This window comes from Temnothorax americanus, unplaced genomic scaffold (genome assembly GCF_048541705.1).
Source record: "Temnothorax americanus isolate GAGA-0224 unplaced genomic scaffold, ASM4854170v1 Scaffold52, whole genome shotgun sequence".
Classification (NCBI taxonomy): Eukaryota; Metazoa; Arthropoda; class Insecta; order Hymenoptera; family Formicidae; genus Temnothorax; species Temnothorax americanus.
The window spans coordinates 137451-153154 of NW_027509678.1; the positions used below are offsets into that span (position 1 = coordinate 137451).

At 37.8% G+C, this 15704-nt stretch overlaps 2 protein-coding genes across 2 annotated transcripts in view; both read right to left on the bottom strand.

Annotated features, from left to right (window-relative positions):
* The window catches only part of LOC143904458 (neuroendocrine convertase 1), a 32898-nt gene extending 26114 nt beyond the window's left edge, over positions 1-6784 (bottom strand). The window contains exons 1-2 of the mRNA XM_077419157.1: positions 6518-6784; positions 5113-5278 (exon numbers count right to left, since the gene is read on the bottom strand). Coding sequence (XP_077275283.1) covers positions 5113-5278; positions 6518-6528 — 177 coding nt within the window. The 5' untranslated portion in view covers positions 6529-6784. The remainder of the gene's footprint in view (positions 1-5112; positions 5279-6517) is intronic.
* Positions 6785-9185: 2401 nt separating this feature from the next.
* LOC143904452 (uncharacterized) lies at positions 9186-15474 on the bottom strand. The gene is made up of 2 exons (XM_077419150.1): positions 15139-15474; positions 9186-15057 (listed from the first exon to the last, which is right to left on the bottom strand). Exon 2 carries the CDS (start codon positions 14723-14725, stop codon positions 9593-9595), a length of 5133 nt encoding a protein of 1710 aa, XP_077275276.1. The 5' UTR covers positions 14726-15057; positions 15139-15474; the 3' UTR covers positions 9186-9592.
* Between the last annotated feature and the right edge of the window lie 230 nt (positions 15475-15704).

Genomic DNA, 15704 nt, shown 5'->3' on the forward strand with positions numbered 1-15704 from the left:
GATTTGATATAGAAAAGTCTGTGTGATATTTTCAGAAATTTATCTCTTTGAAAAAGATTTGTTCTAGCTTTATATTTGGACGCACCAAACGCTATCTTTGTTCCTCATTATATCGTAAAATGATGAACGTTAAACAAGTTGTAAACTGACTCGACTCATGCTTGTTTGTGCGAATTCATGCACACATTGTATTATTTAATAGCACATACGGCGGTCTAGAATAAAGAGTAGGCATAAATGATAATAAACGCTACGAATTACAGGGCACTCTACAGAGCTACGAATTTGCGTGCGCTATGTAATTAAACTCTTTGAAACGCGTTCATCACTTTTCAATTCGGCCCGTTAACATCGCGGTTACGTCGCATACTCCTGGTTGGTCGTTACGAGTGGGCTTAATTATATGAAATAATTACATGTCGTAACCGCGCTGCATATATTCACTTACAGACAACCTAAGAGCAATCTCACGCGTTGCGCTCGCTCGCGGATTGCGGTAGACCGCGCGTGCTTGGCGAAGCAGTTGCGCAGTTGCGCAGTTGCTGCGGTACGGTGCTCTCGCGATGCCCTTTTCTCGCGTGCAGCTCGCAGTTTCTCGAGTAAAAGTGTCGCACTTAAAGAAGGGAAACTTCCGGAGACGTTCGGGAGGTTAAAAAAGTAACTATACATTTACGTAATTATGCCGAACTCGTTAAGAAAATGCGTACCGTAATGCGAGCAGCTAAACACATAATAGCGGCGCGACAAATCAGGAATCCTTTGAGACACATGAAACTGTTGCGTTGAAAAATTTACGTGCGCAATCATAGATTTAAATATTTACCTCACTGTTTGTTTCTTTTTCTTTTCTTTAAACATGTATCTATTATAAAGGCTATTTACTCTTTTAATGTTATTTAATACTACTTTTATTTTATTTAATATTACTTTCTATACTTTTAATATCTGTTTGTTTTTGTTCAGAACTAAAATTAAGAAAAATAAAGATCGTTAAAGTGTAATTAAAATTAACTGATAAGATTGTTTGTTAAACAATTTTGTTTTGCATTGTTGATAAAAAAAGAATACGCAAGTAAAAAGATATTTATCTCTTATCTATATGAATATTTCATTGATTAAAGAAATGACTATAAAGTTATTATGTATATTTCTTTATAAAAAATGTATTTATACTTATTTCTTTGTTTATTACATGTTTATTACTAAAGAAAACAAAGCATATAATTTAGTACATTTAAGTATTTTTTTCTTCTTTAATAGAAGCACTTAGTATATTTTCAGTGCAAACCACGTATCGTGGGACAGATGGAAGGGATCGATTGTACTGTGCTCTCGTCAAAGCCAAAGGGAAAAGATACGATATCGTTTGGCCGATGCTTCTCGCACACGAGTGGCAAAACTCGTTGTGTAAAGTTCACGATAACTATAGATATTATCGTTTGCGAATGTAGGCGGCGGCAATGCCTTACAACTGCGATTCCGTTTTCGATTTATATTATTGCAGTGCATGGAGGCGTTAAGATTTGTGTAGTGTTCTTAAGATATGCAAAATATTACAAGTAACATATTATAAACGTTAAAATTAAGTTTCAAATCCTTGCTTCTTTAATGTATTTTTCTATTGTAATAATTATTAATTTATATGCAAATATAAGCATCTGTGGTTTTATATTTGAAATTTTTGGACAATGTAACTCGATATAACATATCGCAAATAAAACCTAAATAAATTTTATTTGCGTGATATATATTTTGAAATTTAATTGTTCAAATTCATATCGGATTACGACGTACGTTCATATAAAGCGAGATATCCTAAACTAGGGAAGACCGGGGCTCGTTGGCACAAGAGCCAAGTTGGCAATAATGCGTTCCGTTTATGTATTTATATAGCGAAAAAAACAATGGAAAAGTTATCACAAAATATTTTTTATATATGACATAGGTACTTTTCACAAAGTTTTATTTTAATCAGACAAGTATTACAACAGAAAAAGAGAAAAGTCTGATTCAAGAGGTGACAAGTCAATTTTCGAGCGTTTCAAAATATCGTATTAATGTTCTTCAGGTTGAGAAGTAAATCAAAGTGACGTATCATTAGTTAAAAGAAAAGTTTCTGTTACTATACGACATGTTATTTTGACTAACAATAGTAATTTATTGTAATAAAACAACTGAAATAAAACGTATGTAGGGATGGGGTATGTTGGCTCATATCGAGACACGCTTAGCTTGACTTGTCGTTGCCGTGCGCGTGAGACCTGTTTGAGCACGTGATTTACTATCTACAATGCTTTATATTAATATTTTTATGATGAAGAAAGCTACATCTAAAATAGTTCACAATTATTTTTCTGCAACAACGTTTTGATATTCGATCATTACAAAATAACTTTAAAAGATACAATCTTTATCAAGAAGTACGTATGTGTTACCCGTTTTGTGTTTCTATTGCGTATTCATTAATTTAACGTGGACTTTTGTCGCATAGCCAACTTATCCTACTATCGGGGAAAGTTGGCCACAATGCAGCATGTTCATATTTCATTTATTACAAAGAAACTATACGGTATACAGGAGCGTTCCTAGCATGAAAATGTAAAGAAAGGTTCTCTCTATCATATTAGTACTGTTTAATCATGATAATTAGTTGTATAAAAACACAAATGCCGAAATTGTAAAAACGGTGCCAACAAGCCCCGGTCTCCCCTACATTACGAATGCGCATGAAAATAGCGCACTATACGGCACGTAATATGCTGCTCGATTTAACACATGATTAACGAGATATTCCTAGGAAATTGGACTGGTATTGCTGCCGCTCCTCGCGTCTTCCGATATTACGCATCGAAAACTGCAGGGAGCACCCGGCGCTCGGCGGCGTTTACGGATGAAAATAAGGCGATTGCCTGAGACGTTCCCGTCAAAGGAAAAGGAAAAAGATACGATATCGGCCCTATTCGCTTCGATATTTTCTCTTGGGTTCTCGCGGTGATCTCGCGGTGAAACTCGTTTTGCAAAGTACACCACAGACCCTGAGATCCGCGCGCGCGAGAGAGACGTCTGCGAGCGCGGTAAAGACGACGTTGGCGGAACGGACGCGAACGGAACGGAATGAACGAACGATCAAATGACTCGTGAAGCTCCCCTTACGGGGATAATCTCTTTGCAGTCATTCGTATAGCAAAGGAAACGATTTGGCGGCCGCCGGCGTATCCAGCACTCTCGTATATATCCATGGCACAGCACGCTGCCGAAACTCCGAAACACATTTCGCTCTCCTCGGTCAGATTCGAGGTATGTGTATACGAAAGCGAATGCCTCCCAGACACAAAGACTCGGCCGGGTGAGGTGAAAATTTTTTCATTCCCGCGCGACGAACATCAGTTTTTTCCTGAACTGTATTTGCGAGCTGAATGGTACCCACAGGGTGGAAACTTTTCGCAGAAATTGGGATACTTTTTACATCTTTCATATGGGATGCCGCTGATCTCTAGAGATGGGATCAGCCTTTCTTTGGTATCTATATATATATATGTATTTCTACATCTGCGTTGCGCGAATATTTATTAATCTTTTTGTATAGATATTATTTAAAGTATAAAAACACATTCATCTATCTCTTTTATCATTTTTTTTTTAAATAAAAAGCGCAGAAATCTTTTTGCGAAAAAAATGATTAAAGATATCTTTATTAATGGAATAGATATCTAACTTGTAAAATGCGTTTGCAAAATTTCAATAAAAATCCTTGACAAATCTTGTGTGTTTATTGAATCATTATTGTTAACTAAAAAATCAATTAAGTTTTCTTTCGTCGGACATTCGCTGAGTCAAAGAATAAGTTTGTCAAAAGATATCTGTAACTCCTTTAGAAGTAAAGTGAAAGACAGTGGGATGCAATTAAAAGTTGAACAACTGTTTGATAACTTATTGTTAACCATTTTTGCAACGCCCAATTTTAGTTTAACTTTATTCTGTTTACATTATATATATATATATATATATATATATATATATATAAAACCAAACTGTTTTATGTTTCTTAAGACAGTAAGACTTTTTTAAAGATAGACGGTTTTTGAAAATAAAAAAGTTACCATAGAATAAAATTATTTGTATGCTATATATATATATATATATATATATATATATATATATATATGCATATGCTTATATGTATATCAAATATATGTGAAGCTTTTCATGTATGAATATTTTAATTAATTTTGATTTTTTTCTTAACGACAATAAAACATCATATTTTTAACCATTTTTAAATTTTATTAATTATTATAACGATTGTCGAGATGGTACAAGATTTTTTTCTAAAGAAACTTATTGAAGTTGAGTAAACTTCAACAGTTTTGTCATATATGATATACCTACAGTAATACTATGTATATTTTTAGATGAAATAAATTAAACAAATTAAATAATATATATTAAACATAGGAAATGTTATTTTATAAATGTTTGATCTGGAACTGAAAAAAGATATTTTGTCCAAAGTTAAGGTGGCATTATAAAAAAATATATTTACAATTAAATATCTTTAATATACGTATGACATATGATATGCTTTTAGATACGACTTGATATCGTAACGCGGCACTTATTGCACGCCATATGTCAGACGTCTGACACAATATCATCCTACGCGAGATAATCCCCGAATAAATTCAATCTATTTTTAAGTATTCGTTAAACAGTGACGCATATGGAGTAATACATGTTTTTTCCCCTCTTAGGATATACTAGTGTGTAGAGCGGAAAAATATGAAATTAATAACATTCGCGATATCGTATATCCACTGATTAAATAATCGCATAGATCACTTGTAATCACGTTCGAATCACGTATCGCAGTTTTTGCTCATTCTCGGAGCATATAGCAATTAAGGATTTAAAGTAACGGAAATGTTATATATCGTACCTTGTTATTGATTCCACATGCCAATTGAAAAAAAAATTTAATTTTTTAATTTTTTTAAATATAAATGCGATATATAATAATAGGTTTCGCAATTTTCGCGATATTATGTAAAAGCACAGACGAAGGGACTCTGTTATATCATGCCGTTTACGTGAAATTAATAGTTAAAGATTTACCGGACCATGGTGTTTGTAGCCGGACTGAGCGGCTAATAGCGACGCCACTTGCGATCCCCCGTGTACCCTGACAACCCACTCCTCGCGATGATCTACGCTGGCGTCGGTGATGAAATTGGATGCGGATACAACGATGACGAGCTGCATAATAACGCGCGCGCACACTCTGGGGAATAAGTGAATAAGTTTCGAATATTAGCGCGATTCTTTCGTTCGCGTCGCAGCGCGGAGGAAAGAAGATTGTGAGGTAAACTTCCTAAGCGGATTTCTCGCGAGCCGTTCTGTTACGGATTATTAAGAATGTTCGATTACCATCACAGATGCAAAAGCATCAGGGACGCGCGATTGCCCTATTTTCACGAATTTTATGATCGATTCTCATTATTAATATAATGTGGTTTAATAACGTCTGATATCTATTTTTGTGTGTGGGAAGAAACGCGGTCAACGCGTTTTTCCGATTGATTGTTAAGCGGAAGTTAATAATAAGTCGCTACAATTAACGTAAATTGAAGGGATCAGTAGAGATGTACGAGTCAAGAATTTTTTGTGTTGAACCGAATCGAATTTTATCACTTTTTTCAAATTTAAATCGAATCGTTGAATTATAATTTTTAATTAACATCATAATTATTATTAGATTAAAATTTAACAGGTAAATAATAAGAGAATATTTTGAGATATGTGGAAAAATAATATTGATTATATAATATAAATTCTTTTTAAGGCAAGAAACACATTTAAATATATGATGTCGCAGTAACTGAAACAATTAAGCGAAAAAATAGATAAATTATTAAAATACTCTAATGTAGTATTCAATAATCATTATCCAATTACATACACAGAAATTAAAATAAAATAATATATAGTTTATTTTATTATCAGTACTCATAGCGCTTAGGTGCTATTTTTTTTATTCAAACTTTTACTTACAATTTGATAGGGTCACAAGGCATGTAAAAAATTAGAAATAAACTTTTTGACTGCTATTTAGCCGCTCAGTGAACGGTTGTAATACTGAATGCATTAACATGACCGTATACTGTTTTGCTTATTAACAGGAAATATGATTTTATAAAATTGACAATTTATATAATTCATATTCGAAACAATCTAGATTCGAAATTTTCAATTAGTTTAGATTCATGTAGAAATTCGAGTTCGAATAGTATAAAATCTTTCATTCTTTTATGGTTTATATAAGAAAAATGACGTTTCATGTCGCGACAGCGAATTTAACACTGCACTCGTTGATCCTTTACATTCTTATCACTTGTGGCGCACGAGGCATTCGCACGGCGTATAAAAACTACTTATCATCTGTAGTCATGGCATTCGCCGGTATACAATTTTCAACAGAAAAGATACGTTGTTTCCATTGTCGTCGCGCCGTAACACGTACCTGACCGCCATGGCAATTTGTTCGATGGGACACGCGGGAGGTGGTGAGGAGCAAATAAATAGCGACGATCGCGCAATTAATACTTCCGCCGCACTACGGTCACTCCGGAGGAATCGTCGTCTTTTTCCTTATCGCTTTCTTCGCGATACTGTCCCTCGAGTTCTGACAGTCCCCGTGCGATTTCTCTGCCGCGCGCGTACCGTCTACGCGACTGGAACGACAATGGTGACGGAATTCGCCGGCTATTGGATCACGAGTGACAAGTGATCGGACAGTGTGCGTGGCAATTAACCGCGATTGTCTTTTTGTCCGTCTGGGGAGAGGGGAGTGTCTCGTTGCCCTCACGCTCCACGGCTATGGTGGACGAAGCTGAGGGATTGGAAGGGTAGCGGATTAAACTAAGCAAACATGACGTAGCGGACGCGCGTGGGACGGAACAAGCCGGGTGATAACGATTTGTGGGCGATTCCCGCGACGGTGAGCGAAGCTATGTTGTACTGCTATTGTTTCCTATTGTGAATCGACCGAATTATTTTCCGCTCAGAATTTTACATCTGGCTTCTACTTTTTCATGGGCAATCTAAAAAACAGGTAATTGTCAATGATGATATAGCTTTATTTAAAATACGGCGAAGCTGTTATAAAATATAGTAATACATATGCATCTGGTTTTCTAAAATCAAACTATTATCTATATAATTTTAGTTTCAAAAATTTAATTCAAAAATTTAAGTCATAATATTTCGTAACCATATCTTACGTAGATATATATATTTTATATGTATATATAATATATTAATAGTTTAGTTATATAAATACACTTCTCAAAACGCCATTTCAAAATCAATAGTAAAAATGACAAAATTTAAACTTGACATAACTTTGAGAAAAATAGCTGTAAAATCGATTTTCAAAAAAGCATTTTAAGGATTTCATTTTTAAATTCTATATCAAGTTTTTTTTCTTGATAACACTTTTGTTCACAAGTGACGCCATTTCCAAGTCAATCGTGCAAAGTTGAGAAAAAACTTCAATTTAATGAGCAGAATAATGAATTTTCTTCGCCATAGAATAACAATTAAAGTTATTTAAATCGACCGTGACTGGCAATATATAACGTCTTTTTCGATGTGAAAATTGAAAAATTGTGAGCCAACCTGCTTTGTCAGATTCATACAGCACTTTTCAATTTTAAGATTATACATGAAGTTAAAAAAAATTCTTTTCAGTTTAGCTTAAGATATTTTGGAAGCTTAAAGTATTATTCTTAATACTTACAATTAGTATTCTTTTTGATATAATTTTTTAGAAACAAAACTACAATTTTTTGCTGAATTATCATAATTAAAATAATTAGTACATTTTTATATGTTCCTTTTATTATTATAACGATCAGCAATAACGACATGTATTCATTTACACATTCACTTATACATTTGTCATTCCTATATATTTTTGCTAAAGTTGCAATAAGAACGTATAAGAAAAATAATAACAGAAGAATGCTCTTATATTTCGATATCTATGTTATAAATAAGTTGATAAATATTCATTCATCTAATGCTCTAAAAGTTAAAGTTTTTTATTGATTGGAACGCTTAAATGAAAAAAAGGATACCAATTGGAGAAGCATTTTAGTATAATTAAATTCAATGATTGCTTTGGGAATGACAAGCGATCGAACCGTGTATGTATGTAGGCGTATGTATACATGGCAATAACTTGGGATGTTGCTCTAAGGTATTTCCTGTTTTCTTAAACGGAACAAATTAAAGCTAAGAAAAACTTGAGATGCATGCAAAAGTTATAGGGTACAATTACTTTGTAATCTGCGTTTTAGGGTTTTTGTTAACTTTTATTAATATTACGTTATTATCATTTGTCTTATTGAATTGAAAATTTGAGAATTTTTAATTCTTCATATCTCTATTCTTTTGTTCTCATTTTCTATAAAGAATGGCGAGAAGAAAGCAGATTAATTAAGCGTTAAAAAGATAGTTACAAAAATAATAAAACTTATCGTACTTTGGTTCAAGTTATTATATATTTATATTTAATTCATTAATAAAGTTTCGTTTTTGCTCCGTTATTAATTTAATTTTATTGTGCTGCTTGAAATTATTCGTATCGCGCGACTTTGTTTTCTGTATTTGAAATAATGTATTCGAAAACAGATGGATGGATTAAAAGAAAGAGACACTATCTATTATCCAGGCAAGTGTGCGCTGGTAATCCGAGCAATAAAGTTCGCCGGCTGAGCGACAACAGGTCGTAAGAGTGTGCTCGGCAATTAGCCGTGCTATTTTTTTCCTATCAATCGGGGATTTCTATTCTTCTTTCTCTTATTATTATTCCATATACGTACTCGGAATAAGAGTTGAAATTTGCGAATATTCTGAATAAAATGATCAAAAAGGTACAAACTTCGATATACTGATAACAATCCACATGAGATAAAATGTGCGTTGGTTATCTTCAAAAATCGATAAAGTTAATTGTAAACTGCCACGCCACTTTCAGTAAAAAGAAGTGATAAGCATAACACGCAAATATTAGCACAAGCAAAATTAAAAAAAAAATTGCTTTTGTACCTATCTTATATATCTACAATGTGTACTTCTCTACTTCATTTTTAAATAAAATTTTATATTTTTTCGAGAATATTAATAATATTGTTTGGACGGTTGCGACGTGTGCCTTGCAGATTCGTATGTGTATGCACGCCGGTCGTCCTACTAGTGGCAAAATCTTTAATTCTGGACCACTTATTTTTTGATAGATGATGGTGTAGGTCGAAGTACGCTCTCTTCTTATTTAAAATAATACTTTATTGCGAACTGTCACGAGGATGTGGCGCGTGCGGCCATGGTACAACGACTACTCCGAGTCTCAGTCGAATTCGCTCCGTTACAAGTCGAATAGAGGGGGAACGATGGCGCAGGGCCGTACAATATTACACGAAGTCTAGACATACCGCCCCCTTTGAACGGATATACGTTCAACATGAACTAGTCATAGGAATAAAAGAATCCACGATAGAACGACAAACAAAAAAAAACACAAGTGACTCGATTCTTATGCTATAATGGGTAACGGAGATATTTTTTTAACGCATCGCTTATATACACCGTGGGCTGTTTTAACCGTCACTACTCTCACTATACCATCATCGCCAGGATGAGTAGCTATCACTCTGCCAGTGATCCAACGTAACGGAGGAGTGTTCTCCTCCTTGAGAATTACAAGATCTCCTATATTAATATTATGCGCTTTATTCGAAACCCACTTGGTACGCTGTTGCAGCTCGTTTAAATACTCCTTATTCCAACGCTTCCAAAAATGTTGCTTTACCCTTTGAATATGTTGCCATGACGAAAGGCGATTTGAATTCTCATTTGTAAGGTCGTATTCCGGAATACTTTGTAAAGACGCATTAATCAGAAAGTGCGCTGGTGTCAGGGCAAGCGGATCATTCGGATCAGACGACATGGGCGTGAGAGGTCTCGAATTCAATATTGCTTCTACCTCTATTACAAAAGTATTGAATTCTTCAAATGTGAATAGGGCATCTCCAACCATACGACGCATGTGATGTTTAAAACCTCTCACGGAAGCCTCCCAGATTCCCCCGAAATGCGGTGAGCGGGGAGGTATAAAGGACCATTGTATTCCTTCATTTACTAAGTACCGATTTATTTTTTGCTCATTTTCCCTTTCCTGGAAAAACTCGAATATCTCTTTCAAATGATTACTCGCGCCCAAAAAATTTGTACCGTTGTCCGACCAAATGACCCGAGCCCTGCCACGGCGTGCGAATAAACGCTTCAAACAAGCTACAAACGCTTCAGTAGTCAGATCGCTCACAATCTCCAAATGAATAGCCTTGGTAACTAAACACACAAATACAGCGACGTAAATCTTGATCTTATTGCGGTTACGATACTTTTTCTCCTTAATTAAGAACGGACCGCAAAAGTCGATGCCGACGTTTTCAAAAGGTCTCGAGCTTACTAGTCTAATCTTTGGCAAATTGCCCATTTCATACTGAGGGGTCGACGGCCTCCAGCGAGAACACATCACACATTTCCGAATTACTCCCTTAACGCGATTCCTACCATTTAACAGCCAATATTTTTCTCTTATCGCATACAAGGTTGCTTGACTTCCGGCATGACAAAGCCTAACATGAGTCTCGCGAATTATCAATTCTGTAATATGATTATTAGAAGGTAACAAAATAGGATGCCTCTGACTGAACTTCAGATCCGCGTGTCTCAAACGACCCCCGACTCGAAGTACTCCATCGTCGTCTAAGAACGGGCTGAGCGACAATATATTGCTTTTCTTATCTAGCGGACGCTTCTGACTCAAACTACGTAACTCGCTCTCGAAGGCGGTGATTTGAACTAATTTTACAATACGCATTTCGGCTTTCTTCAAATCTTCAGTGCTGAGGTCTTCCGAATCGTTCCTCAAGGATCGACACCTGGAGGCAAAACGTATGCAGTACGCTATGATCCTTTTCATTCTAGCAAAAGATGAAAATCTTGAAAGTAGATCCGTATCGACAACGTGAACGTTTGACAAGACAACTATTGAGCGTTGTTCCGGAATTTCAATACTGGGTATTAAATTCGACGGCCAAGCAGCTTCATCCTTAGACAGCCAAAACGGACCATTTTTCCAAATGGGGTTGTTGACGAATTCGCAGGGAAACTGTCCTCTTGACAACGCGTCTGCGGGATTGTCCTGAGACGGCACGTGTCTCCACTTTCCGTGCTTAGTACTTTCTTGGATCCGCGAAACTCTGTTTGCAACAAAGGTTTTTAGCTTGTGTGGTGAGGTTTGGATCCAATGGAGCGTGATCGTAGAGTCCGACCAAAAGAACTCCTCGTCTAAATTAATTCTGATTGATTTGATGGTAGATTTATACAGTTTTCCAAGAAGAGCCGCCGCGCTCAATTCAAGCCGGGGCAAAGTCAATCTCTTGATAGGCGCCACCCGCGTTTTGGAACAGACCAATCGAACTATATGAATTCCTGAGGAAGTTGTAGATCTCAGGTATAGCACGGCTCCATAAGCCTTTTCGCTTGCATCACAGAAGCCATGCAACTGGATGTTGATTACATTCTCTGCTGTGATTTGGCGAGGAATGACGAAATTATTTAGAATCTCGATTTGCTCCTTGTACTGGTTCCAAGAGGTAGCAATGTCCACCGGGACAGACTCATCCCAATCCAGTTTGTTCTGCCACAGTTGCTGCAGCAAAATTTTCGCCTTTACTATGACCGGACCGACCAATCCGAGAGGGTCGAACAGAGAAGCGATTTGAGAAAGCATGGTTCTCTTTGTCGTTCGTTGATATTCAGTAAACGGTTTCACGACGTGTATTAGCTGATCGTCACGGGGATGCCAATGGATGCCGAGGGTCTTCTGAGTCTCAGACTCGCTTAAGCAAATGTGAGGATCCATGGATTTGTCCAATAGTGGTTCCAAAAGACTCGGCTCGTTCGAACACCATTTACGTAGATGAAATCCACCACAGGCCAACAATTCGATAAGCTCATCACGTAACCTTTGAGCCTCCTCGAGATTTGATGTGCCGGTAAGAGCGTCGTCCATGTAGAAATCCTCAAGAAGAACCCTGCATGCCAGCGGGAACCGCCTTCGCTCGTCCTTGGATAATTGCTGCAAAGATCGAACGACGAGAAACGAAGCCGGAATGGTACCATAGGTCGCCGTGGTTAAAACGAGGATTCTGATTGGATCGTTTGGACCTTTGCGCCATAAAATCATCTGGTACTTGACGTCCTCGGGATGAACTCTGACCTGCCTATACATTTTTTCGATGTCGGCAGTCAGTACATATCGATGGGTCCGAAACCTCGTAACGATGGAGAACAAGTCTTCCTGAAGGGTCGGGCCAGCGAGAAGCACATCGTTGAGCGACACCCCACTGCTACTCTTTGATGAGGCGTTAAAAACAACCCGCAATTTTGTTGTGTGGCTGTCGCGCTTGAAGACGGGGTGATGTGGGATGAAATATCCATCTTTGGTCACGTCGGAAGCAGAGATCTCAATCATATGTCCAAGCCTTTCGTATTCGTCAAGAAAATCCGTATACTCTTCGCGCAACTGAGGATCCTGTGCTAATCTTCTTTCGAGTGAATACAATCTTTTTTTCGCTATTTGATAAGAGTCGCCCAGCTCGCGCTTTCTATGATTAAACGGGAGCCTAACCGTATATCGCCCGCTCTCATCCCTAGAGTACGTCTGAGAGAAATGCTTCTCACATGCTTCTTCATCTTTGGACAAATGTTTAACGCTCGAAACTTCCTCAAGTTCCCAGAATTTAGAGACTTGGGCATCCAAAGAGTCTACTACTAGATTACACGCAATTCGATTCGACGCAGACTCCCGACTATGTATTGCTCCCGAAATTATCCAGCCTAGCCGTGTCTTCTGAAGTATTAAAGCAGAGTTGCTTAATTTTATCTGACCTACGCATAACAACTGGTAAAAGAGTTCGGCTCCTATCAGGGCGTCAACCTCCGACGGAGTACAGAATTCGGGATCTGCCAAGGTGACATTTCGGGGAAGATTTAAAACGTAACGATTAATCGTTTGTGCAGGAAGCGTTTCCGTGATTCGAGGTACCACCAAGAATGACAATTCCGCAGCAAAGCGTCCATCCCTTGACTGGAGGGTCGTCGTAACAGAATGCTTAATATGGGTTAAACTTTGATTGAAACCCGACACCGGAATACTAACTTCTCTCTTTGCGAGATTTAAAATATTGCATAACTTCTCCGTGACAAAGTTAGACTGAGATCCGTTATCCAATAAAACTCTACACTTGATGGGCTCTCCGCGGTTATTTAGCATACGCACAGATGCCGTAGCCAAAAGAACCTGCGAGGCGACGACCGCCTGGAGACTCGCGATTGGATTAGCGTTTGCTGCGTTAGAGCTACCAGAACCCCGATCAAATGATTCACCTTCTGAATGAAGAAGAGTGTGGTGTTTACGCTTACACTTCCTGCATGTACCTGATTTGCATTCATCAACCAAATGATTTGGTCTTAAACAATTGTAACAGAGCCCCATAGATTTCACCCTGGCAAATCTCGCATCACGATTCATTTTGAGAAATTGTTCGCATTGAAATGTGTTATGGTTCTGCTTACAGATTGCACACTCGAGTTTAGTATGCACGGTTACAAGAGCCTGTCGCGTCTTTTGATTACCTCGCATATTGTTTGATCTCGCTTGATTCTTTGCCAATTGATTCGAATACACTGAGACCTCCTGACTTACGCTTTCCAAAACGTGACAACGATTCTTTAGAAACTTCCAAAAATCGTCAATAGACGGCATATCGGTACCGTCAAGAGAGCGCTCCCATTCTTTGTGAGTACTTCGATCGAGTTTCGATGTTAACAAGTGAAAAAGCAACGCGTCCCAAGATTTCGTCGGTTGACCAAGAGCATGAAGTGCTCGTGTGTGTCTTAAAGCGGCATCAACTAAAGATCGTAATTGTGTTGAAGATTCCTTAGATATTACCGGAAGGTCAAACAGCGCGCGAATGTGGCTCTGAATTATTATTCTTCTATTGTCATAACGTTCCACTATAAGAGCCCAAGCTACTTCGTAATTTTGAGAGGAAGTTTCTAGAGATTGAATTACCTGCGCGGCCTCATCTGATAACGATGATCTCAAATATTGTAATTTTTGAACAGGGGTAAGATTCGCATTGTCATGTACGATGGATTTGAAATTGTCATAAAAACCTAACCATGCCTCGTAATTGCCACTAAAAGTGGGCAAATTAATTGTAGGAAGCTTTATATTCGCAGATACGTTCTGTACGGGCTGATTCTGGACAGTCGCTACATCATCATCAGCCGTGGGGGGCCTGACGGACGCAAGTCGACGCTGGGCACGCGCGGCCAGTTGGAAATATGATTCCTCGAAAATCGCTCTTTCGTTATCGTCCGATTGTGCGCCAGTGGCGGTTGCATTTACCAAATCAATATTAGTCTGTACTTCGTCAAAGCTATCCCATGTATTTTTAAATTTTTCTAAACGTTCTATTAATTGCTGCTTGTCCGGACATTCAGACCATTTTTCTAAGTAACTGTTAAATCTAGTTAAATGCGCTTTTATTGTAGCACGTCTTTGTATGAGTGCGCGAATCTCGTCAGCCATCGTGTCAGTAATATAAATTTATAACGAAAACGAAATATAATACGAAGGTTGTGGTTAACGCGAATATAACATTACGCCTCGAGGTGACAATATAGATACGCAAACATAAATACGCTTTGGAATTTCGTCGATATGCTTTCGACGACGTCTACTGTGGTCTTGCCTTGTTGTATTGATGTCTCTCTCTTGCTCTCGTGAGCCGCAAGCCTATCCTCTGCGATGCCTCGTGTATACCTCGTGAATGCCTCGTGATCACGTTTGTCTCTCTCTCTCTCTCGTAATTTGCAACGGTCGGCTCGCCCCGATTTGTATGATTAAAACGAGCACTGCCGCTGTTGAAATTCAATAATTTAGTTATCTTAAATTTCATGTGATCTCACCCTCCAATAAGCCTCGATAGATATCACTCGAACAGTCATGAATTTCCCGGAGAGATCCGGCTCGAAGGACCAAAAATGTTTGGACGGTTGCGACGTGTGCCTTGCAGATTCGTATGTGTATGCACGCCGGTCGTCCTACTAGTGGCAAAATCTTTAATTCTGGACCACTTATTTTTTGATAGATGATGGTGTAGGTCGAAGTACGCTCTCTTCTTATTTAAAATAATACTTTATTGCGAACTGTCACGAGGATGTGGCGCGTGCGGCCATGGTACAACGACTACTCCGAGTCTCAGTCGAATTCGCTCCGTTACAAGTCGAATAGAGGGGGAACGATGGCGCAGGGCCGTACAATATTACACGAAGTCTAGACAAATATTGAATAATAATAAGACAATATCTTTTTGCATAATTAATTGTAATTAATTATCGAAGAGTATTGCAGAGCTTCTTAAGTCAGTTGACTCAACATATAACTGGGCGAATCTATGCAGGGACACAATGAGAATTCGAATCGACACCGTTTGAAACAAGAAGACATTCGTTGCCGAGTCCCACGAGAGCCCGCGGAGGAGAATGGCGTGCGACAATTTTGTTGA